At 40.9% G+C, this 19,999-nt stretch overlaps 1 protein-coding gene across 7 annotated transcripts in view; it reads left to right on the top strand.

The window, feature by feature from the left end:
* Positions 1-19,999, top strand: part of vps13a (vacuolar protein sorting 13 homolog A) — a 422,990-nt gene that overhangs the window by 234,617 nt on the left and 168,374 nt on the right. For all 7 annotated transcript variants that reach the window (XM_043712521.2, XM_043712545.2, XM_043712559.2 and 4 more), the window contains one exon: positions 14,186-14,338. In XM_043712521.2, coding sequence (XP_043568456.2) covers positions 14,186-14,338 — 153 coding nt within the window. The remainder of the gene's footprint in view (positions 1-14,185; positions 14,339-19,999) is intronic.

The raw sequence follows: 19,999 nt of genomic DNA, 5'->3' as shown, positions 1-19,999 counted from the left end.
AACCTCCTCTGACACATTTACATTATGACCAAAACTACACGCAGTATCTGCGATGTGGTTTCACCAATGCCTCATATAACTGAAGTATAACTCCTTATCTCCTCTTTACAACATACTTTCCAACTCACCCTTGTATCATCTGTGAATTTAACCATTGTGTGTTTGCTCTCCTCAACGATTGTCATTGATGTAAATTGTAAAATGTTTGTGCTGTAGCACAGACACTGTGAAACTCTACTTGCCATATCCTGCCAATTAAACAAAGGCCCATACTGTTTTCTGTTAACCAGTCAATCCCTACCAGTCAATCCCTGCTGGTGTATTATTGCCTGCATCATCAGCTTTTATTTCCACAACAAATTCTGATGTGGCACCTTGTCAAATGACTAAGAAATCCAAGTATAATATGTCCATAGGCTCTCCTTTGTCCACAGTCCTTGGTTAAATGTGATTTTCCTTTTACCAAACAATTCTGACTCTTCCCTGACATCAAGCTAACTGGTCCACAAGTTCTTGCTTTCTGCCTCCCTCCCTCCTTGAGTGAAGAAGTTATATTTGCTGCTTTTTGGTCTGACGGAATCTTTCCTAAACTTAGGGAATTTTGGAAATTAATACCAATGCATGTACTACCTCTTAAGCAACATTAGAATAAACTCCACCTGGAACTGAAGAGTTGTCAATTCATATCTCCATAAGTTTGCTTTATGCTACTTCTCTATTAAGTGTAATCTCAAGTTTCTGTCTCTTTTCTACCTTCTGATTTACAGCTATTATTAGACTTTTTTTGTATCCTCACTAATAAGGACTTATCAAAATATTTGTTAATTTCATCAATCATTTCCTTTATTGTTTAATATTGACTCCTTATTCTGACTCATTGGAGATCCAACACTACGTTTTGGTTTCTTCCTTAAGTACCAATAGGAACTCTTGCTATCTATATTTACATTTCTAGCTAGCTTCCTGCTATACTCTAATTTCTTTCTCCAAAGAAACCTTTAGTCATTCTCTGCAATTGTTTATATTCTGACCAATCATTTGACCTGCCATTCATGTTTATTTAGTTATATTTGTTAATTAACTACAGATGGCAGGTCCTCCCTTTGAGAATTTTTCTTTTATGTTTTGAAAATGCTTATTGGCAGACATTGGGAATGTTTCAGAATATTCACCGAATCTCTCTCAATCTGTCCCCTATCCAGTATGCCAGTTCACTTCACTAACTCAGCTTTATATACACATATAGTTGTCTTAATTAAGTTGAAAATACTACTCTTTGCCAAGTCTTCACACTTTGAAGCTGCATGTAAAAATGCACTATATTGTGGTAGCTACTACCTCAAGGTACCTTTACTCTGAGCTAATTAATTAAGTCTGTCACTTTACGCAATACCAAGGCCTATAACCCGTTCTCCAGTTGGTCCAAGCATTCTACTTCCAAAAGTATTTTTTTGGTCTCTTCATCCAGCTATAACTGTCAATCTGATTTTTCTAAATTATGTAGATTAGGCTGGGAGCAGTGTACAAGTCAGCAGCACTGTTAAGCAGATTGGGAGGACTATGCAGTGAGTCAGCAACACTGTGAAGCATGGAGACAGTGAGGTATGCAGATGCTGGAGATCAGAGTTGAGTGTATGTTGCTAGAAAAGACCCGAAACGTCAATTTTCCCTCTCCTCGGATGCTACCCTGACCTGCTGTGCTTTTCCAACAACACACACTCAACACTGTGAAGCATACTGAGCCAAATGAGGAGGAGCCTGTGCTTCCAAAACAGCAAGAGGAAGAGTAGGACAGTAGCTTCAAGAGCAGCAGAAAGAAGAACCAATCTATGTGAGAAGGAAGTAACTGTAGGAAAGAAAAACTGGCAGCAGACTCCCTTCAACTTGTTACTTTCTGTAAGACCCAATGTGTGACATCACAGGAAACCAGGTTGGAGATTGGTGGGAATTTTTTCAGTCTTTTAATTACCCAATTGGTTTAAATCAGGAGACTTAGGACAGCTGATGAGTACAGATAAGAAATTATTTAACATCTAAATTAATTAATTGAATGGAATACAGTTAGCTGGGCAGGCAAAGTGCTGTAGCTATAGTATGTGCATGTTGTTGTGCATGAGTACAATCCATCATGACCACATCCAGCTGCTCAAGACATTTTGGCTGGAGTAAGCTGGAGTTTGAGCTGTAGATGGTGTAAAACATCAAGGGGCGGAGGAGGACAGGTACCTGAACAATGACTCTCTCCTGAAACACGCACTTAGAAATTATTATATCAAATTTAGTTTGTGGTTCAGTTTGTGTGCAAATAAAGCAGATCCAGAATTTAGTTCTAGAGGAGACTCTGCCCTTTTCCAAAAGGTATGAGTTTCTTGTTCCCAGTGTGGATGCGAACTGTCGTCCAAAGTGCAATTTAATTGGAGTGAGAAAAGAGAAATGTAGGAGGAAATGGATAGCATGGATAGGGAAATAGATATTGTTCTCTGCAGAAAAGACAGAGTCCAGAAGGATGTGTTGCCTACCTGGTGCCATGATTTAGCACATCTCTTTTGGGCTGGAGAAGAACCTAGAGTGGGAGGGGAAAGATCCAGTTGAAGTGATCCACACATGATGTAGGTAGGATTCTGCTGAGGGATTAGAAGCAACTTGGGGATAAACTGCAAAGCAGAACAATAAGGGTGGTAATCTCCAGATTTCTATCTGAGCCATGTGTAAATTGGTGTAGCATAAAGAAAGTTAGAAAGGTAAGTGCTTGGCTGAAATGTTAGTGTGAGAGAAATGGCTTCCAATTCTTGGAGGACCAGTACTGGAGAAAGGGAGCAATTTGATTGGGATGGACTTCATCTGAGCCATGCTGGGATGAGTGTGCTGGTGAATTACATAGTGAGGGTTGTAGATTTAAACAAATTATTGGTTCAATTGAAGGGAAGCTTTTAAAAAAAAAACAAAAAGAAACAGGTGTGGCATTACCATGTAGTGAAGAGGCAAATGATGATCAAATTGGAACAAAAAGGGGTAGAAAATGTGTGCACAATTGCAGCAGAAATAAGACCCAGAGAGAGAGAGAGCAGCAATATCAAAGCTGAATGTTTGTTATCTGAATTCACATCATGTTAGTTGAGTTGGCAGCACAAGTAGAATTTATGGAAGTTGATTTGATATTTTCTTATAAGGACATGCCTACAGTCTGACCTAAACTTGCAACTCTATTCAAGTGTACTCCGTGTTCCAGAAGAATAGGCAAAAAGACAAGGAGATGGAGTAGCCTTGTTAATGAAGAAGGGTATCAGCAGTGATATAAGTGCAATAGGAAAGGCAATGGCCTAGTGGTATTATCATTGGACTGTTAATCCAGAGACCCAGATAGTGTTTTAGGGAACCAGGTTTGAATCCCACCAAAGCAGATAGTGGAATTTGAATTCAGTAAAAATTTGAAATTGAGAGTCTAATGGTAACCATGAATCCATTATTGATTGTCAGAAAAATCCATCTGCTTAACTAATACCCTTTTAAGGAAGGAAACCGCCATCCTTACCTGGTCTAGCCTATATGTGCCTCCAGATCCACAGCAATGTAGTTGACTCTTAAATGCTCTCTGGATAATTAGGGATGGGCAATAAATGCTGGCCTAGTCAACAACGCCCACATCCCGTGAATGAATTAAAAAAAAACATTATGATGTGGAATCCATTTGGGTTGAAATAAGAAATAGCAAGGGAAATAAGTCATGGAAGGGACTCCTAGATGTTACTGAAGAGTTGCCTCACTGTTGAGCAAAGTATATATTGGCTGATAATAGAGATATGTAAGAAGGGCTTTACAATTATCATCGATGATTTTAAGCTGCACATTGACTTGATAAGAGTGACATGGAAGGTGAATTTCTAATGTATGTCAGGGATTGTAACTTCGAGTAATTTCATAATGCTCAGCGTTGACAATACCAGCCAAGAGTCACTCTGTGAGAAGGATGAAGCATCTGTGATTAACAGACGCAGTCAAGTATCCAATCAAAAACTGTGGCATATAAGGTGGCAAAAAGTGCTACACCACAGGGTTTTTTTAAGGAATGACTGAAAAGCTAATAAAAAGGAAGAAAATGGATTATAAAACTAAATTGGCAAGAAATATAAAAATAAACAACAACAGCTTCTATAAATATGTAACAGTAGAGTAACTAAAGTAGATGCCCGAGCCCTTCATCAGGAATGCTCCTCGGATGCAGCCTGACCTGCTGTGAGTTTGCCAGCAACACACACTCAATTCTGATCTTCAGCATCTGCAGACCTCAGTGTCTCCTAGCTAAAGTAGATGTTGAAACCCTTAGAGGTACAACTGAGGAGTTACAAATGGGGAACAGGGAAATGACAGATAATTTAACCCAATGTTTTGCTTTGACCTTCACAGTGGACGATTCTACAACATCCAAAAGACAGTAGATAAGCAAGGTGCTAATGGAATAAAGGATCTTAAATGTGAAATGACACTCTTTAGAAGGAAAAACAAAACGATTGTAATCTGAATGACAGGACACTAGAAAGCTCAGAAAAACACAGGGATCTTTAGGTGCTTGTCCCTCGATCCCTGAAGGTGACAGGAGAGTTTTATAGAACACTTGAGAAGAAGAAGGGATGCTTTCCTTTATCAGAGTCAAAAAGTGTTGTGCTGGAAAAGCACAGCCAGTCAGGCAGCATCTGAGGAGCAGGCGAGTCAATGTTTCGAGCATAAGCTGTTCCAGCACCACAGTTTTCAATTCTAATCTCCAGCATCTGTAGTCCTCACTTTCTCCTAGCTTCACTTTATCAGTCAAGACATAGATTATAAGAGCATGCAAGTTATATTAAGGCCTGTAATGTCATAGCCTGTAAAAAGTACTTGGATGAACACTTGAAATGTCATTAGCATTCAAGGCTATGGGCTAGTGCCGAAGTGAGACTAGTGTAGGCTTTGAAGTAGATTCTGAATCACAATCATGAGGGACAAAGTATTTGACAAATCAGCATGACTGAAGGCAATCATCAGGACCTGATGGCCTGCATCAAAGTGTTTTAAAGGAAGTGTCGATAGAGATAGTGGAGACATTGGTCATCATATTCCAGAATTCACTGGATTCTGAGAGGTTTCCCTCAGATTGGAAAACTGCTAATATGATGTCGTTTTTCAAGAAGGGGGAGACAGAAAGAAGGAAACCATAGGCCAGTTAGCCTCACATCTGTCATTGGAAAAATGTTAGAGCAAATTTTTAAAGGTAGAACATTTGTATATTTGAATTTTCAGAAGGCGTATATGAAGTTGCCACACAATTGCACAAGATAGTAAATCACAATTAGCGGGTTTTGAGAAGATTTGTAGCTCAGGTTGAGGTTGTGAATGCAGATTTGCTCGCTGAGCTGGAAGGTTCATTTCCACATGTTTCGTCACCATACTAGGTAACATCTTCAGTGGGCGTCCAGGCGAAGCACTGCTGATAATTCCTGCTTTCTATTTATATGTTTTGGTTTTTTTGGGTTGATATCATTTCCTGTGGTGATATCATTTCCTGTTCTTTTTCTCAGGGGTGGTAGATGGGGTCTAACTCGATGTGTTTGTTGATAGAGTTCCAGTTGGAATGCCATGCTTCGAGGAATTCTCCCAAACATATAAATAGAAAGCAGGAATGATCAGCAGTGCTTCACCCAGAGGCCCGCTGAAGATGTTACCTAGTAAATCACAGTATTATGAGTAATGTATTAGCATGGATTGAAGAATGATTAACATAAGTGACAGAGTCAAGATTTATGGATCCTTTTTCAGATTGGAAAGATGTAATCTGTGGAGTTCCACAAGGATTAGTCATGGGTCCTCAATCATTTGGTATCAATATTAATGATTTAGAAGAGGGAGCAGAGTATACTATATTTAAATTTGCTGACTATCCAGAAATAGATATGAGGTTTTGTGATGAGGATATAGGAATCCGGATAGAATGAGTGGGTAAAAACCTGGCAAGTGGGAGTTTTATGTCTGAAAGTGTGAGGTCATGCACTTCTTGCTAGGAAGAATCAAAAGGCCGGCAATTATCAAAATGGCAAAAGACTCCAAAAAGGTGTAGCACAAAGGAGTATTGCAGTACATGGAACACAAACTTAGCATGAGGGTGCCTCAAATAAATAAGGCAGCAAATTAATTTTGACCTTTATTGTTAGGATGCTGGAGATTAAAAACAGGATGACTTGTTCCACTGTATAGGATGTTGGTGAGGCCACACCTGGAGTACTGGATTCAATTTTGTTTTCCATATATAAAAAGTGATGAAGTGGCATTGGAGATTTTTAAAAAGAGATATATTGATTAATTGTTAGGAGGAAGTGTTTGACTTATCAAGAATGGCTAAACAGGTTAGGCCTTTTTTTTGTTAGGCTTTTGTTTATTAGAGTTCAGAAGAATGAGAGGTGATCTTATTGAAATACAAGCAATTCTGAAGGGTTTGTCAGTGCAAATGTTGAGAAACTATTTCCACAAGTGGGAAAATCTCAAACTAAGAGGCATAGTTATTGAGTAAGGAAACACTCCTTTAAAACTGAGAAGTGATGGTTTTTTTTGTCTCAGAGGGTAATGAATGTCTGAAAATCTCTACTCCATAATGTAGCAGAGGCTGAATTGCTGGAAGTATTTAAAGAGGAGGTAGATAGATAGATTTTTGGAACTTTAGAAATTTGAGGACTACACTGGCCAGACATGAAAGAGGAGGTGAAGCCTGGGATAGATCTGCTATGATGTTGAATATTGGGGGCAAGTTGAGGGGTCAATTTGCCTGATGCTACCTATTTCTTAAGTTCTTTTATTCTTAAAGTCAGTCATGATTACAACTGTCCCTTTCATCATCACCACTCAATAGTTCTTGTATTATTTGTCCTGCGTTATGGTTACTGTTAGTGGCCTGTAGATCATTCACAATTGTGACTTCTTTCCTGTATTATTCTTCTTCTCCACCCAAACTGACTCAATCATGGTTAAAGAGATCAGAATGTAATCTCTAACTATTGCAGAAATACTATCCTTAATTAATAACACTCCATCTTTACCCAGCTTTCTCGTCCTCTTCAGTATCATGTTCCCCTCAGTATTCATGACCCAATCCTTGTTATCCTGTAGTCATGTTTCTGAAATGGCTATCAGATCAGATTTATGTACTGTGTACTATCAATTCATTTACTTTGTTATGAACATATTGTGCATTCAGATGCAGAGCCTTTAGATTTGCCTTTATCCAGATTGTAACACCTAGTCTTGATTTTTGGTACAATCTTTTTTTAAAAAATCCTACTTACCTAATTATGCATTTCGTAAGAACATTGGTCCCACATGGCTTAGGCATATGTCGTCCCAATGGTATAGGCTCCAATTTCCCCAGGACTGATGCCAGTATCCCATGCAAAGGAAGCTACTTCTCTACACCAGTCTAAGAGACTGCATCATCTCAGTAATTTATTTACCCTGTGCCATATAGTGTAGGTAAGAATCCAGAGATTGTAACTCAGTGCTTCATACTCTATATGCTTTCCCAATTCCGCCTATATCATTGATGCCTATATAAACCGTGGCGTCTGTTTCCTCCCCATCCCTCTCAAGTTCCCCTCTAGCTCTCAGCAGATTTCCCGAACTCTGGCATGCAACACGACTGGCTAGGCTATTGCTCTTTCCTGCAGAGACCCATGCCAATCCCCCTCACTATACTACCCCTACTGTCACCATATTCCTTGTTGTTACTGTACTTGAATGGCTTCCTGTACCATGGTAAGTTTGCTAATCCACCCTGTGCTACTGCTGTGCCACTCAGTCAAGCTGAGGAAATATCAGACCTGTTGGAGCCAACGCTCCTCAAGTTCTAAACACTTGCTGTACATGTGTTTGCCCTGGGTCATTATGCTATCCAGGAGCTTTCCATATGTTGTAACTTTGACATATTATCTGTCCTGCCATCATTTTTGAATTTTAATTAATTGCTTGATTATATTATTCACTTATGTATTGTCATCTATTATTAACTTCACCACCAATTTGTATGCTATTCTAAACATTTAGAATATAATAGATGTAAACTACTAAGAGAGTGACCAAAAACAACTATCCTTTTCCCCTGTTACAGAGTAAGAACCAATTCGCCTGGGGCGAGAAGGGTAGAAAAGCAAATCAGAACAAGTACCATCTTTCCATTAAACTCTCCCACTTGCCAGACTTGCACATTTGCACACAGTTTCCTGAGCAACAATCGTCATGGCAGGTGACTGCCAGGGTTGGAGGAGGCATGTCAAGGGCATCCTCAAAGCCTCCTTAAACAGTAATATTCCTATCAACTAGAAACTAAACTTTCATACAAAACTTGTTTGCATTTTAAGTACTTTTCTCTTCCAACTCTCTGCTCTATTCCTCTACTTATTTAACTTCTAAAGGGGAGTTGATGGTCTAGTGATATTATTATTGGACTGTTAATCCAGAGACCCAGTAATTTTTTGGGGATGTGGGTGCAAATCCTGCCATGACAGATGGTGGAATTTGAATTCAATAAAAATCTGGAATTAAGAGTCTAATGATGCCATGCAAACACTGTCACTAGTTGGAAAACTTATCTGGTTCACTTATGACCTTTAGGGAAGAAAACTGCCATCTTTATCTGTTCTGGCCTATATGTGACTCCAGACCCACAGCAATGTTGTTGGCACTTAACTGTGTAATTAGGGATGGACAGTAGATGCTGGCTGATTCAGTGATGCCCTCATCCTGTGAATGAATGCAACAAACTAGTCCATTTCTTTATAGTGAATTTATATTTTCCTGAATGTTTGCATTCCTTTCCAGCTTTAAATATTCAGAAGACATAGATACGTTAGTCTGTTTCTGTCTAAGTCATCAATATAGTTTATAAATTGCTGAGACCCCAGAAGATGATGTGCCACTCCGTCAGCAACAAACTGCCAACTTCAAAAAAAATTTCACTATTTAGTTTAAAGGTCTAGTTATATGGATTACCAAAGTCTTTTGCTGATGTGCTCGTCTTTAAACCTTGAAGCGGTCTGCGACTTGGTAGATATATTCTGGTCAAGAGTTCTCTCCTCGCTTTCGCTCTGTCACTCACCTGCCCCTGCGCTCGCCCTCACCTCACCCCTCCCCCGCCTACCTTCTGTCATTATGCCATGTACTGCAGTAGTCCATTAATGGTGTTATCATAGCTATATCTAATGGTTGTCGGCAGCTTGTTTGTTCAAACATTGCATGGAGTTCAGACTAGGACTCAACATTGTGGTAGTTCAGTGGCAAGTCTTTTCCTTCCATTTGATCTCCTTTTCTTGTGATGGACTGTAAATCATCTGGGAGTTGTAAAGGAGATTTTTGCCTTCATTCATGGATTGTGGCCATTACTGGCTGGGCCAACATTTTATTGCCCATTACTGGTTTTCCTTGTGAAGGTGGTGTTGAGCTGCTGCAATCCATTTTCAGTAGGTAGACCCACAATGTAGTGAGGTAGGAACTTACAGTAATTTGAGCCAGTGACTCCCACTCAGAAGATGGTGATAAATTTCCAACTCTGGACAGTGAGGAGTTTGGAAGGGAATTTCTAAGTGGTTCCCATGTATCTGTTGCCCTTGTCCTTCTAGATGGAAGTGTTCATGGGTTTGGAAGGTGCTGTCTAAGTAGCCTTGGTGAATTTCTGAAATGCATCTTGTAGATAGTACAGACTGCTGCTGTTCAGCATCGGTGATGAAGGGAGTGGATGCTTATGGATGTGGCGCTAATCAAGTGGGCTGCCTTATTCTCAGTGATGTTGTTGGGGCCACATTCATTCAGGTAGTGTGGAGTATTTCTTCACACTGCTGAGTTATGCCTTATAGATGGCACACAGGCATTGGGGAATGAGTTATTCTCTGCCTTATTTCAAACCTTTAACTTACTTTAGTAACAACAGAATTTCCATGATTAGTACCGATCAGTTTCTGGTCAATAGTTAACTACCAGGATTTCAAAGTTTGTGCGAAGATTTGTAGCTCGGGTGCTCATTGTTGTGGTTCTGTTTGCCGAGCTGGGAATTTGTGTTGCAGGCTTTTCGTCCCCTGTCTAGGTGACATCCTCAGTGCTTGGGAGCCTCCTGTGAAGCGCTTCTGTGATCTTTCCTCCAGCAAACCACTATAAATGCCGGAGGAAAGATCACAGAAGCACTTCACAGGAGGCTCCCAAGCACTGAGGATGTCACCTAGACAGGGGACGAAATGTCTGCAACACAAATTCCCAGCTCGGCGAACAGAACCACAACAACTACCAGGATGTTGATTGAGGAGGATTCAATGGTGATGATGCCATTGAATGTCAAGGGACATGGTCATTGCCTAGCACTTGTGTGCTGCAGTTATTACATGCCATTTTTCAGCCTAAAACAGGATATTATCCATGCCTTGCTGAGTGTGGGTACAGACCGCCTCAGTAATTTGAGGAGTTGTGAATGGTGCAGTCATCTGCGAACGTCCTCATTTCTAACCTTACAATAGAGTGAGAGTCATTGAAGCAGCTGAAGATACTTGGATTACAAGCACTACTCTGAGGAGCATCTGCAGAGCTTTCCCAGAGCTGGGATGACTAATGTTCTTTGGGGAAGGAAATTGTCATCCTCATCTGATCTGGCTTACATATGACTCCAGAGCCACAGCAATATGGGTGACTCAAAACTGTCCTCTGAAATGGCTGAGCAACCCATTCTGCTGTAGCAGTCATTAAAAGTCTCAACAAAGATTTTAAATCAGATGCACCAATTGGCATCGACCCAAGCACCTAAGATGACAATGGCAACAACAACCCTAGTGACCCTGCAAAATTTTCCTTACTAAAATTGGGAGAACTATTTCTCAGACTAATCAAGCAACAGGTGTACAGTCTGGAGGGAGTTGCCCTAGAGTCTTCAATATGGACTCCAGATCCTATGAAGTCTCAAGGCAAGAAGTTAAACATGAGCAAGGAAACCTTCTGCTGATTTATTGTGTACCGTCCTCCATTAGCTAATCAGTACTCCTCCATTTTGAGCAACACTTGGAGGAGGCACTAAGGATGGCAAAGGTGCAAAATTTACTCTGGATGGGAGATTTCACTACTGTTTGAGTTGCTCAAGTCCTAAAGAACATAGCTGCTAGACCGATTCTACGGCAGGTGGTAAGGGAACCGATAAGAAGATAAAACATACTTGAACTTATCCTCGTGAATCTGCTTGCTGCAAATGCATCTGTCCATGACTCTATTGGTCAGAGTAACCACTGCACATTGTCAATACCTTCCATTGTGTTGTATGGCACTATCACCGTGCTAAATGAACAGATGTTGAACAGATCTAACAGCGCAAGTCTGGGATTCCATGAGGTGCTGTTGACCATCAACAGCAGCAGAAATATACTCCAAAACAATCTGCAACTTTATGTCCCAGCCTATCCCCTTCATACTTATCTGGTGAAGCTATCAAACAGTGCTATTTGCATGCCACGCAGCAGGTGATAGACTGAGTTAAGCAATCCCACAACCAATGGAAGAATCTAAGCTCTGTAGTCCTGCCTGATTCACTCATCAATGTAAGTAGGTAATCAAATAACTGACTGGAGGAGGTGGCTTCACAAATGTCTCCATTCTCAATGATGGAAGAGTACAAAAAAAAAGTGTCCAGTTACCATTCTCGACAACAGTTATTGACTTAGAACAAAGAGGACAAGAGTCAAGTCTGTACCAACTAACCACCAACTTTATTAGTTTAATTAAAACAGACATACAATTTATTTTTTTTGGTGAAGAAAAGGTTAAGAACAGGCATGCAATTCATACAAGGCTATAAACTAAGTGCACGCCCATTGGTTTCCATGCCATTCCCTCCTGAATACTTAACAAAAATAAAGGCTAATACCCAAGAATAGAAGCTCATACTGGCCAGGAAATTTCTCCCAGGTCTCTGGGCTATTTCCATGCTCCCAGGCATGGGGTCCACAACTTAGCAAAGGTTGTTGTCCAGCGTTTTCGCTGCTGGCACATCAAAATCCTTAATTTTTTTATCTTTTTCCTAATCTTCCCAAACTGTGGTGTCTTGTTGTTGTTAGCGGGTGCCTTTCCAATATAGGCTCACTCCAAGGACACCGTTAGGATTAACTCATTACTCTTCCACCAAATAAGTATTTGCAACATATATCACCCCTCAAAGTTGATCTGGTTTGAGCCAGCCCAAGCCAGTGGCTGCGGCTCGGATAACTTCAGTTCACAAGCTTGTAGTTTTTAGATATGAGCAATCCCTGGCCAATGTAAGGTTGAAGCATTAGCAACAGTCTTGAGCCAGAAGTACTGAATGGATGATCCATCTGAGTCTGCTGTGATGTCCCCAGCATCACAGATGCTAATCTCAGCAAATTCGATTCACTCCATGTTATATCAAGAAACAGTTGGAGGAACTGGATACAGCAGAGGCTACTGGCCCTGACAAAATTTTGGCGATATTCCTGAAGATTTGTGATCTTGATTTTGCCAAGTTGTTCCAGTATAGTAGCACATTGTCCAGGTATATCCTGTTCACAAAAAACAAGAGAAATCGAACACCGCCAATTACTATATATTCAGTCAACTCTCAATCATCAGTAAAATGATGGAAAGTATAATCAATAATACTATCAAGCAACACCTACTCAGCGATACCCAGTTTGGGTTCCACCAGGGCCACTCAGCTCCTGACCTCATTACAGCCTTGGTTCAAACATGGACAAAAAAGCTGCATTTCAGAGGTGAGGTAAGAGTGACAGCCTTGACATCAAGACAGCATTCAATCAAATGTGCCATTAAAAAGCTTTTGCAAAACTGGAATGAATAGGGAGGGGGGTTTGCAAGCTCTCTGCTGGTTGAATCATACGTGGCATGTAGGATGATGGTTATTTTCTAGTGCTTTGAAATTGAGATATTACCATGCTTTGGGAAGCTGAGTGGCATCTTCTGTTGTCTACAGGTAAATCTACCTGGTCCATGTCATATAGAATACTTAATGATCAATTAAACTGAGTCACTGGACTATATGTAGACTAACTCTCTCATCCATTCTGCTGTCAATGATGGCTGATCTGTATCTCGTAACTCCATTACATGCCTAGCAGCAATCTTTATCAGCCTTGCTGAAAGGTCAGTGTCGAGCTTTCGAATTTTAAATTGACTTGGTCACCACAACAATTAGAGGCTGCAATTTCTAGATTTCTTCTAACATGTGGAGATCATTTAGTTCAGCTGGCTAGACTACAGGATTGTAATGCAAAGTGATAGCTATAGTGCAGGTTCACTTCATGGACAGCTGAGGTTATCATGAAATCTGCCTCCTCAACATTGTCCCTCACTTGAGGCATAGTGACTCCGAGGTTAAATTTACTTCCAGTTGTGACTCTGTAGTGAGAGAACAGCATGTGGTCTGCTGGTCAATGGATATTGTGATGAAAAGTGTCTGCTTAATCAAAGAGTGCTGATATTTGAATGGGTTTATGAGTGGGAATGTAAACATTGAAAGCTGTTCGCTTGTTTTTGGTTTGCAATTGTCAAAAATTGATTTCCGTTTAGAAAACCCAAAGATTGGACGTTTCTGTGTAGCTTTCGAGAAAACCTGACTGGTCAGAAGTATGATTTTTTTTTCTCCTAGAAGGATGCATACAATCGTTCAAAGAATAAGTTAGCTTGGTAGAAAAGATTGTTTGTGGAGCCTCTTAACCAGTAGTATTTGGTTAGAAATTTGCAGAATATACTGCAAGTCTCTAAACTTTCAGTTTCGTGACTATTCATTTGTAAAAACTTTACAGTTTACAGCAAAAAATACTGGTACGACTCAGTGGAGTCAAAGTTCAATGTTTGAGACAGAAAGTTACTTTTCTCTGACTGTGAAACTGTAATGTGATGGTATCAGGTAACGGCTTGTTTTGCTGTGTTTTAATATTTTTAAAATTGCATTCTGTATTCAGTTTGGTTTTTTGTCCTTTTTGTGTAATAAACTTTTGTATGATGTTTAAAAGAATCTGTATACTGAGCATGGTGGTCAGTCACTGAAAATGGACGTTTAAAGACTATCTTCAAGTCAGATTTCATTCTGGGGTCTGTTTGTCCAGTAAAAACTTTAACTAGCACTGTAACAATATTTTATGAACTTACCTGAATACGTCTTTTTCAGATAAAGAAAAAAGCTGTCAAATCAATGACACAGAGTGAAAAAGAAGAGGAAAATTCTCCTGCTTACAAAACAGTTATTCAGATCTCTTCAAAAGACCAACTTAACATTACAATGTCAAAATGTGGTTTGACCATGCTTAACAATTTGGCAATGGTAAGAAATATGTTGTTTAAATAAAAATGATTACTCTATGCCAGATTAGGTGGACCATGGTTTGCTTTTTTAATGATAGGAGATTTATACATAAAACTTAGTGCTTTGTGGTTGAATTAGAGGTATACTCTAAGGTGGTTTATTTGTCTCCGAATATACTTGAAGAACTAAAGTGCAACAATAAGATTAATTTAATATTTACTTTTGGTTAAGTCCATCCCACTTGGACAAATTCTGTCAAAACCTGCATTACAGCACTTTGATGGTGGCACTCGTGGAATATCTGACTACTGGAATGCATCCAAACGTCCTCTATAACTTTAATTGTACTTTCTAGCATTTTTCCCTATGACAGATATAAAGCTAACTGGCCTAATAGTTTCATTCTATCTGCTCTCATAGAGTCATAGAGATGTACAGCACGGAAACAGTTCCTTTGGTCCCACTTGTCCATGCTGACCAGTTATCCTAAATAAATCTAGTCCCATTTGCCAGCACTTATTCCATATCCCTTTAAACCCTTCCTAATCATATACCCATCCAGATACCTTTTAAATGCCGTAATTATACCAGTCTCCACCATGTCCTCTGGCAGCTCATTCCATACATGCACCACTCTCTGCATGAAAATGTTACCCCTTAGGTCCCTTTTAATTTTTAACCCCTCTCACCCGAAACTTATGACCTCTAATTCTGGACTCCCCCACCCCAGAGAAAAGACCTTGTCTATTTGCCCTATCCATGCTCCTCATGATTATAGCTGAAAATGTTTTGCTGGAAAAGCGCAACAGGTCAGGCAGCATCCAGGGAACAGGAGAATCGACGTTTCGGGCATAAGCCCTTCTTCAGCCCTTATACCAAACTCTGTCAGGTTACCCCTCAGCCTCCAATGCTCCAAGGAAAACAGCCCCAGTCTATTCAGCCTCTGCTTGTAGCTCAAAACCTCCAACCCTGGCAATATCCTTGTAAATCTTTTCTGAACCCTTTCAAGTTTCACAACATCCTTCCATAGGAAGGAGACCAGGATTGCACACAATATTCTAAAAGTGGCCTTACCAATGTCCTGTACAGCTGCAACATGACCTCTCAACTCCCATTCTCAATGTTCTGATCAATAAAGGAAAGTATACCAAATGCAGCCTTCACTATCCTATCTACCTGTGATTCCACTTTCAAGGAACTATGAACCTGCATTTCCAAGGTCTCCCCATGACCTTATCACTAAGTGTTTTAAGTCCTGCTCTGATTTGCCTTTCCAAAATGCAGCACCTGACATTTATCTAAATTAAACTCCACCTGCCACTCCTCAGCCCATTGACCCATCTAATCAAGATTCTGTTGTACTCTCAGGTGACCTTCTTTGCTGTCCACTATACCTCAAATTTTTGTCATCTGCAAACTTACTAACTATAGCTCCTTTGTTCACATCCAAATCATTTATGTAAATGACGAAAAGCAGTGAAGCCAGCACTGATCCTTGTGGCACTCCACTGTTCACAAGCCTCCAATCTGATAAGCAGCCCTGCAACATGACCCTCTGTCTTCTAGCTTTGAGCCAGTTCTGTATCCAGATGGCTAGTTCTCACTCTAGTCCATATGATCTAACCTCACTTACCAGTCTATCGTGAGGAACCTTTGTCGAATGCCTTACTGAAGTTCATGTAGATCACATCCACAGCTCTACCCACATCAATCCTCTGTAATGTGGATATTTTTCAAGATGTCACCATCTATAACCCCACATTCTATGTCTTCCATGGCCTTTTCCACAGTAAACACTGATGCAAAATACTCCCCCATCTCGTGTGGTTCCACATATAGGCTACCTTGATGATCTTAGAGGGCCCTATTCTCTCCCTAGTTACCCTTTGTCCTTAATGTATTTGTAGAGTCCCTCTGGATTATCCTTAACCCTATTTGCCAAAGCTTTCTCATGTCCCCTTTTTGCCCTCCTGATTTCCCTCTTAAGTATATCCCTACTGCCTTTATACTCTAAGAATTCATGCAATCTCTGCTGTCTATACTTGACATCTGTTTCCTTCTTTTTCTTAACCAAAACCTCAATTTCTCTTGTCACTCAGCATTCCCTATACCTACCGGACTTACCTTTCACCCTAACAGGAACATACTGTCTCTGGTCTCTCGTTATCTCATTTTTGAAGGCTTCTTTTTTTTTAGGCCATTTTCCAGCCGTTCCTTTACCTGAGAACATCTGCCTCCAATCAACTTTTGAAAGTTCTTGCCAAATACCATCAAAATTGGCCTTTCTCCAATTTAGAACTTTAACTTATAGATCCTGTCTATCCTTTTCCATCACTATTTTAAAACTAATGGCCCCAAAGTGCTCCCCCACTAACACCTCAATCACTTGCCCTGCCTTATTTCCCAAGAGTAGGTCACGTTTTGCACCTTCACTAGTAGGTACATCCACATACCAAATCAGAAAATGTTCTTGGACACACCCAACCAGTTCCTCTCCATCTAAACCTTAACACTATGGCAGTCACAGTCTATGTTTGAAAGTTAAAATCCCTGGCCATAACCAACCTATTATTCTTACAGATAACTGCGATCCCATTACAAATTTGTTTCTCAATTTCCTGCTGAATATTGAAAAATCTATAGTACAATTCCAATAAGGTGATCGTCCCTTTCTTATTTCTCAGTTCAACCCAAATAACTTCCCTGGGCGTATTCCCAGGAATATTCTCCATAAGTATAGCTGTAAAACTATCCCTTATTGAAAATGCCACTTTCCCTTCTCTCTTGCCTCCCTTTCTATTCTTCCTATAGCATTTGTATCCTGAAACATTAAGTTGCAAGTCCTGTCTATTCCTGAGCCATGTCTGTGTAATTACTTCGATGTTCCAGTCCTATGTTCCTCACCATGCCCTGAGTTCATCTGCCTTCCCTGTTAGGCCTCTTGCATTGAAATAAATGTAGTTTAATTCATTAATCATACCTTATTCTCTGATTTTCCTGCCTCCCTTGACTGTGTTTGACTTGCTCCTTTTCCCAACTGTACCTCACTATTTCCCTGGGTCCCTACCCCCGCCTTACTAGTTTAAATCCTCCCTAGTAGCTCTAGCAAATCTCCCAGCCAGTATATTAGTCCTTCTCCAATTCCGATGCAATCCGTCCCTTGTGGAGGTCACTTCTACCGCGAGGAGTCAGAGTGAGAGTTGTTTCTACCATATACAGCTCGTGTGATATAAATGAGACAGCATTCGTCCAGGACCAAGGTTCCATATGAACACACAGACTACACGAGAGCATAGTCATACACAAGGTGGCAAAAAGTACAGTAATTCCAGACAAGACAATAGGCACAGTGGTGGACAAATTACAATGTAACAGTGAATAATCATTAATAAAACATTATTTTAGCAGCAATTCAAACAGTTGTCTGAAAATTGCAAATGGTGTGCATTCATACAGTGTTAAGGAGCCTGATGGCTTGGGTGAAGAAATTATTGCACGGTCTGGCCGTGAGAGCCACAAGTCTCCAGTATCTTCTGACAGATGACAGGAGGGAGAAAAGTTTGAGTGAGGGGTGTACGAGGTCGTTCATAATGCTGTTAGCCTTGTGGATGCAGTGTGGTGTAAATGTCTGTAATGGAGGGAAGGGAGACTCCAATGATCTTCTCAGCTGTCCTCACCATCCGTTGTAGGGTCTTACAATCTGAAACAGTGCAATTCCCAAACCAGGCAGTGATGCAGATGCTCTGGGTAACCTCTGTAAAATATGGTGAGGATTGGAGGTGGTTGGTGGTTGGGGGGGCGGATTGGAGATAGACAGACGTGCCTCAACCTATGCAGATAAAGATGCTGCTGGGTGTTCCTGGCTATGGAGCTGGGATTGAGGGACCAGGTGAGATTCTCCACCAGGTGGGTGCCAGGAAGTTTGGTGCTCCTCACAAACTCCACGGGGGAGCCATCAATGTCCAGCAGAGAGTGATCGGTCCATGCCCTCCTGAAGTCAACAACCATCTCTTTCATTTTGTTCACGTTCAAAGACAGGTTGGCTGTGCACCAATCCGCTAGCCACTGCACCTCCTCTGTGTGCTGACTTATTCGTGCTAATGAGATCCATTACCGTCATGTCATCAGCAAATTTAATAATATAATTCAAATTGCGCATTGCTGCACATTTGTGAGTGAACAGCGGTGGATTGAGCACACAGTCCTGGGGGGCCCCCTTGCTCAGTATGATGGTGTTGGAGATGCTGTTCCCAATCTGGACTGACTCAGGTCTCCCAGTAAAGAAGTCCAGGATCCAGTTACAGAGGGAGGTGTTCAAGCCCAGCAGATTCCGTTTTCCAGTCAGGTGCTGGGGAATGATGGTGTTAAATGCAGAACAGAGGTCTATGAATAATAATCTGATGTAGGTGTCCTTCTTGTCCAGGTGGGCAAGGTCTAGATGGTGGGTAGTGGAGATGGCATCATCTGTTGAGCAGTTCGGATGATACACGAACTGTAGGGTGTCCAGTGACGGAGGCAGCAGGCCTCATCAGAATCCTCTCAAAACACTTAATGCTGAAGGATGATAACGCAACGGGGCGGTAGTCAAACATTGTAATGATCCAAAAATGTGAACCCTTCTACCCTGCACCAGCTCCTCAGCCATGCATTCATCTGCTCTATCCTCCTGTTCTTACCCTCACTAGCTCATAGCACTGGGAGTAATCCAGTTATTACTACCCTCAAGGATCTCCTTTTTAAATTCCTGACTAACTTCCTATATTCTCTCTTCAGAATCTCAATCTTGTCCTTTCCTATGTCATTACTTTCAAGGTGTACAATGACTTCCTGCTGGTCCCTCTCCCCTTTGAGAATATTCTGCAATCTCTGTGAGATAGCCTTGATCCTGGCACTAGGGAATCAACACACCATTGAGTTCTTGCTGACGGCGGCAGAGAGGTCTGTCTGTGCCTCTGACTAGAGATCACAATTAATCCCTTGGAACCTGATGTACCGCTTGTTACGTTAGAGCCATTCTCGGTACCAGAAACTTAGCCATTTGTGCTACCCCTAAAAGTCCATCACCCCCTCTGTTTTCCAAAACAGCATACTCGTTTGAGATGGGGATAACCACAGGCAACTCCAGCACTACCTGTCTCCCTCTCCTATCTTTCCTGGAGGTAACCTTACTGTGCCTGTGATTTTTCTTCATTCCTATAACTGCCATCCATCACAACCCCTAGCTCCTGTAAATTCCTTATTGTCTCTAATTGCAGCTCCAGCTGAACGATGTGATCTGATAAGATTCACAACCAAACACTTCCTGCAGACATAATCATCAGTAACCTGGAAACTCTCCCTCATCTCCCATATCCGACAGAGCGAGCACATCATTCTACTAAAGGCCATCTTTGCACTTCAACAATCTACAGATCCAGAAAATAGCACCATCTTATTGCTCTAAAAAACACTGCTCCAGGCTAACTTAATACTTACATTTTATACTTTTAAAATTTAATCAAGAGACAAAACATATAATCAAAAAAAGAACCTACTCTTGATTAGGTTAGATTCCGTACAGTGTGGAAACCGGCCCTTTGGCCCAACAAGTCCACACCGACCCTCCGAAGAGTAACCCACCCAGTTCCATTTCCCTCTGACTAATGCACTTAACACTACGGGCAATTTAGTATGGCCAAT

This window comes from Chiloscyllium plagiosum, unplaced genomic scaffold (genome assembly GCF_037043375.1).
Source record: "Chiloscyllium plagiosum isolate Xiang-an unplaced genomic scaffold, Cpla_swu_hap1 HiC_scaffold_2, whole genome shotgun sequence".
Classification (NCBI taxonomy): Eukaryota; Metazoa; Chordata; class Chondrichthyes; order Orectolobiformes; family Hemiscylliidae; genus Chiloscyllium; species Chiloscyllium plagiosum.
This window is presented reverse-complemented; position numbering and strand designations above follow the sequence as displayed.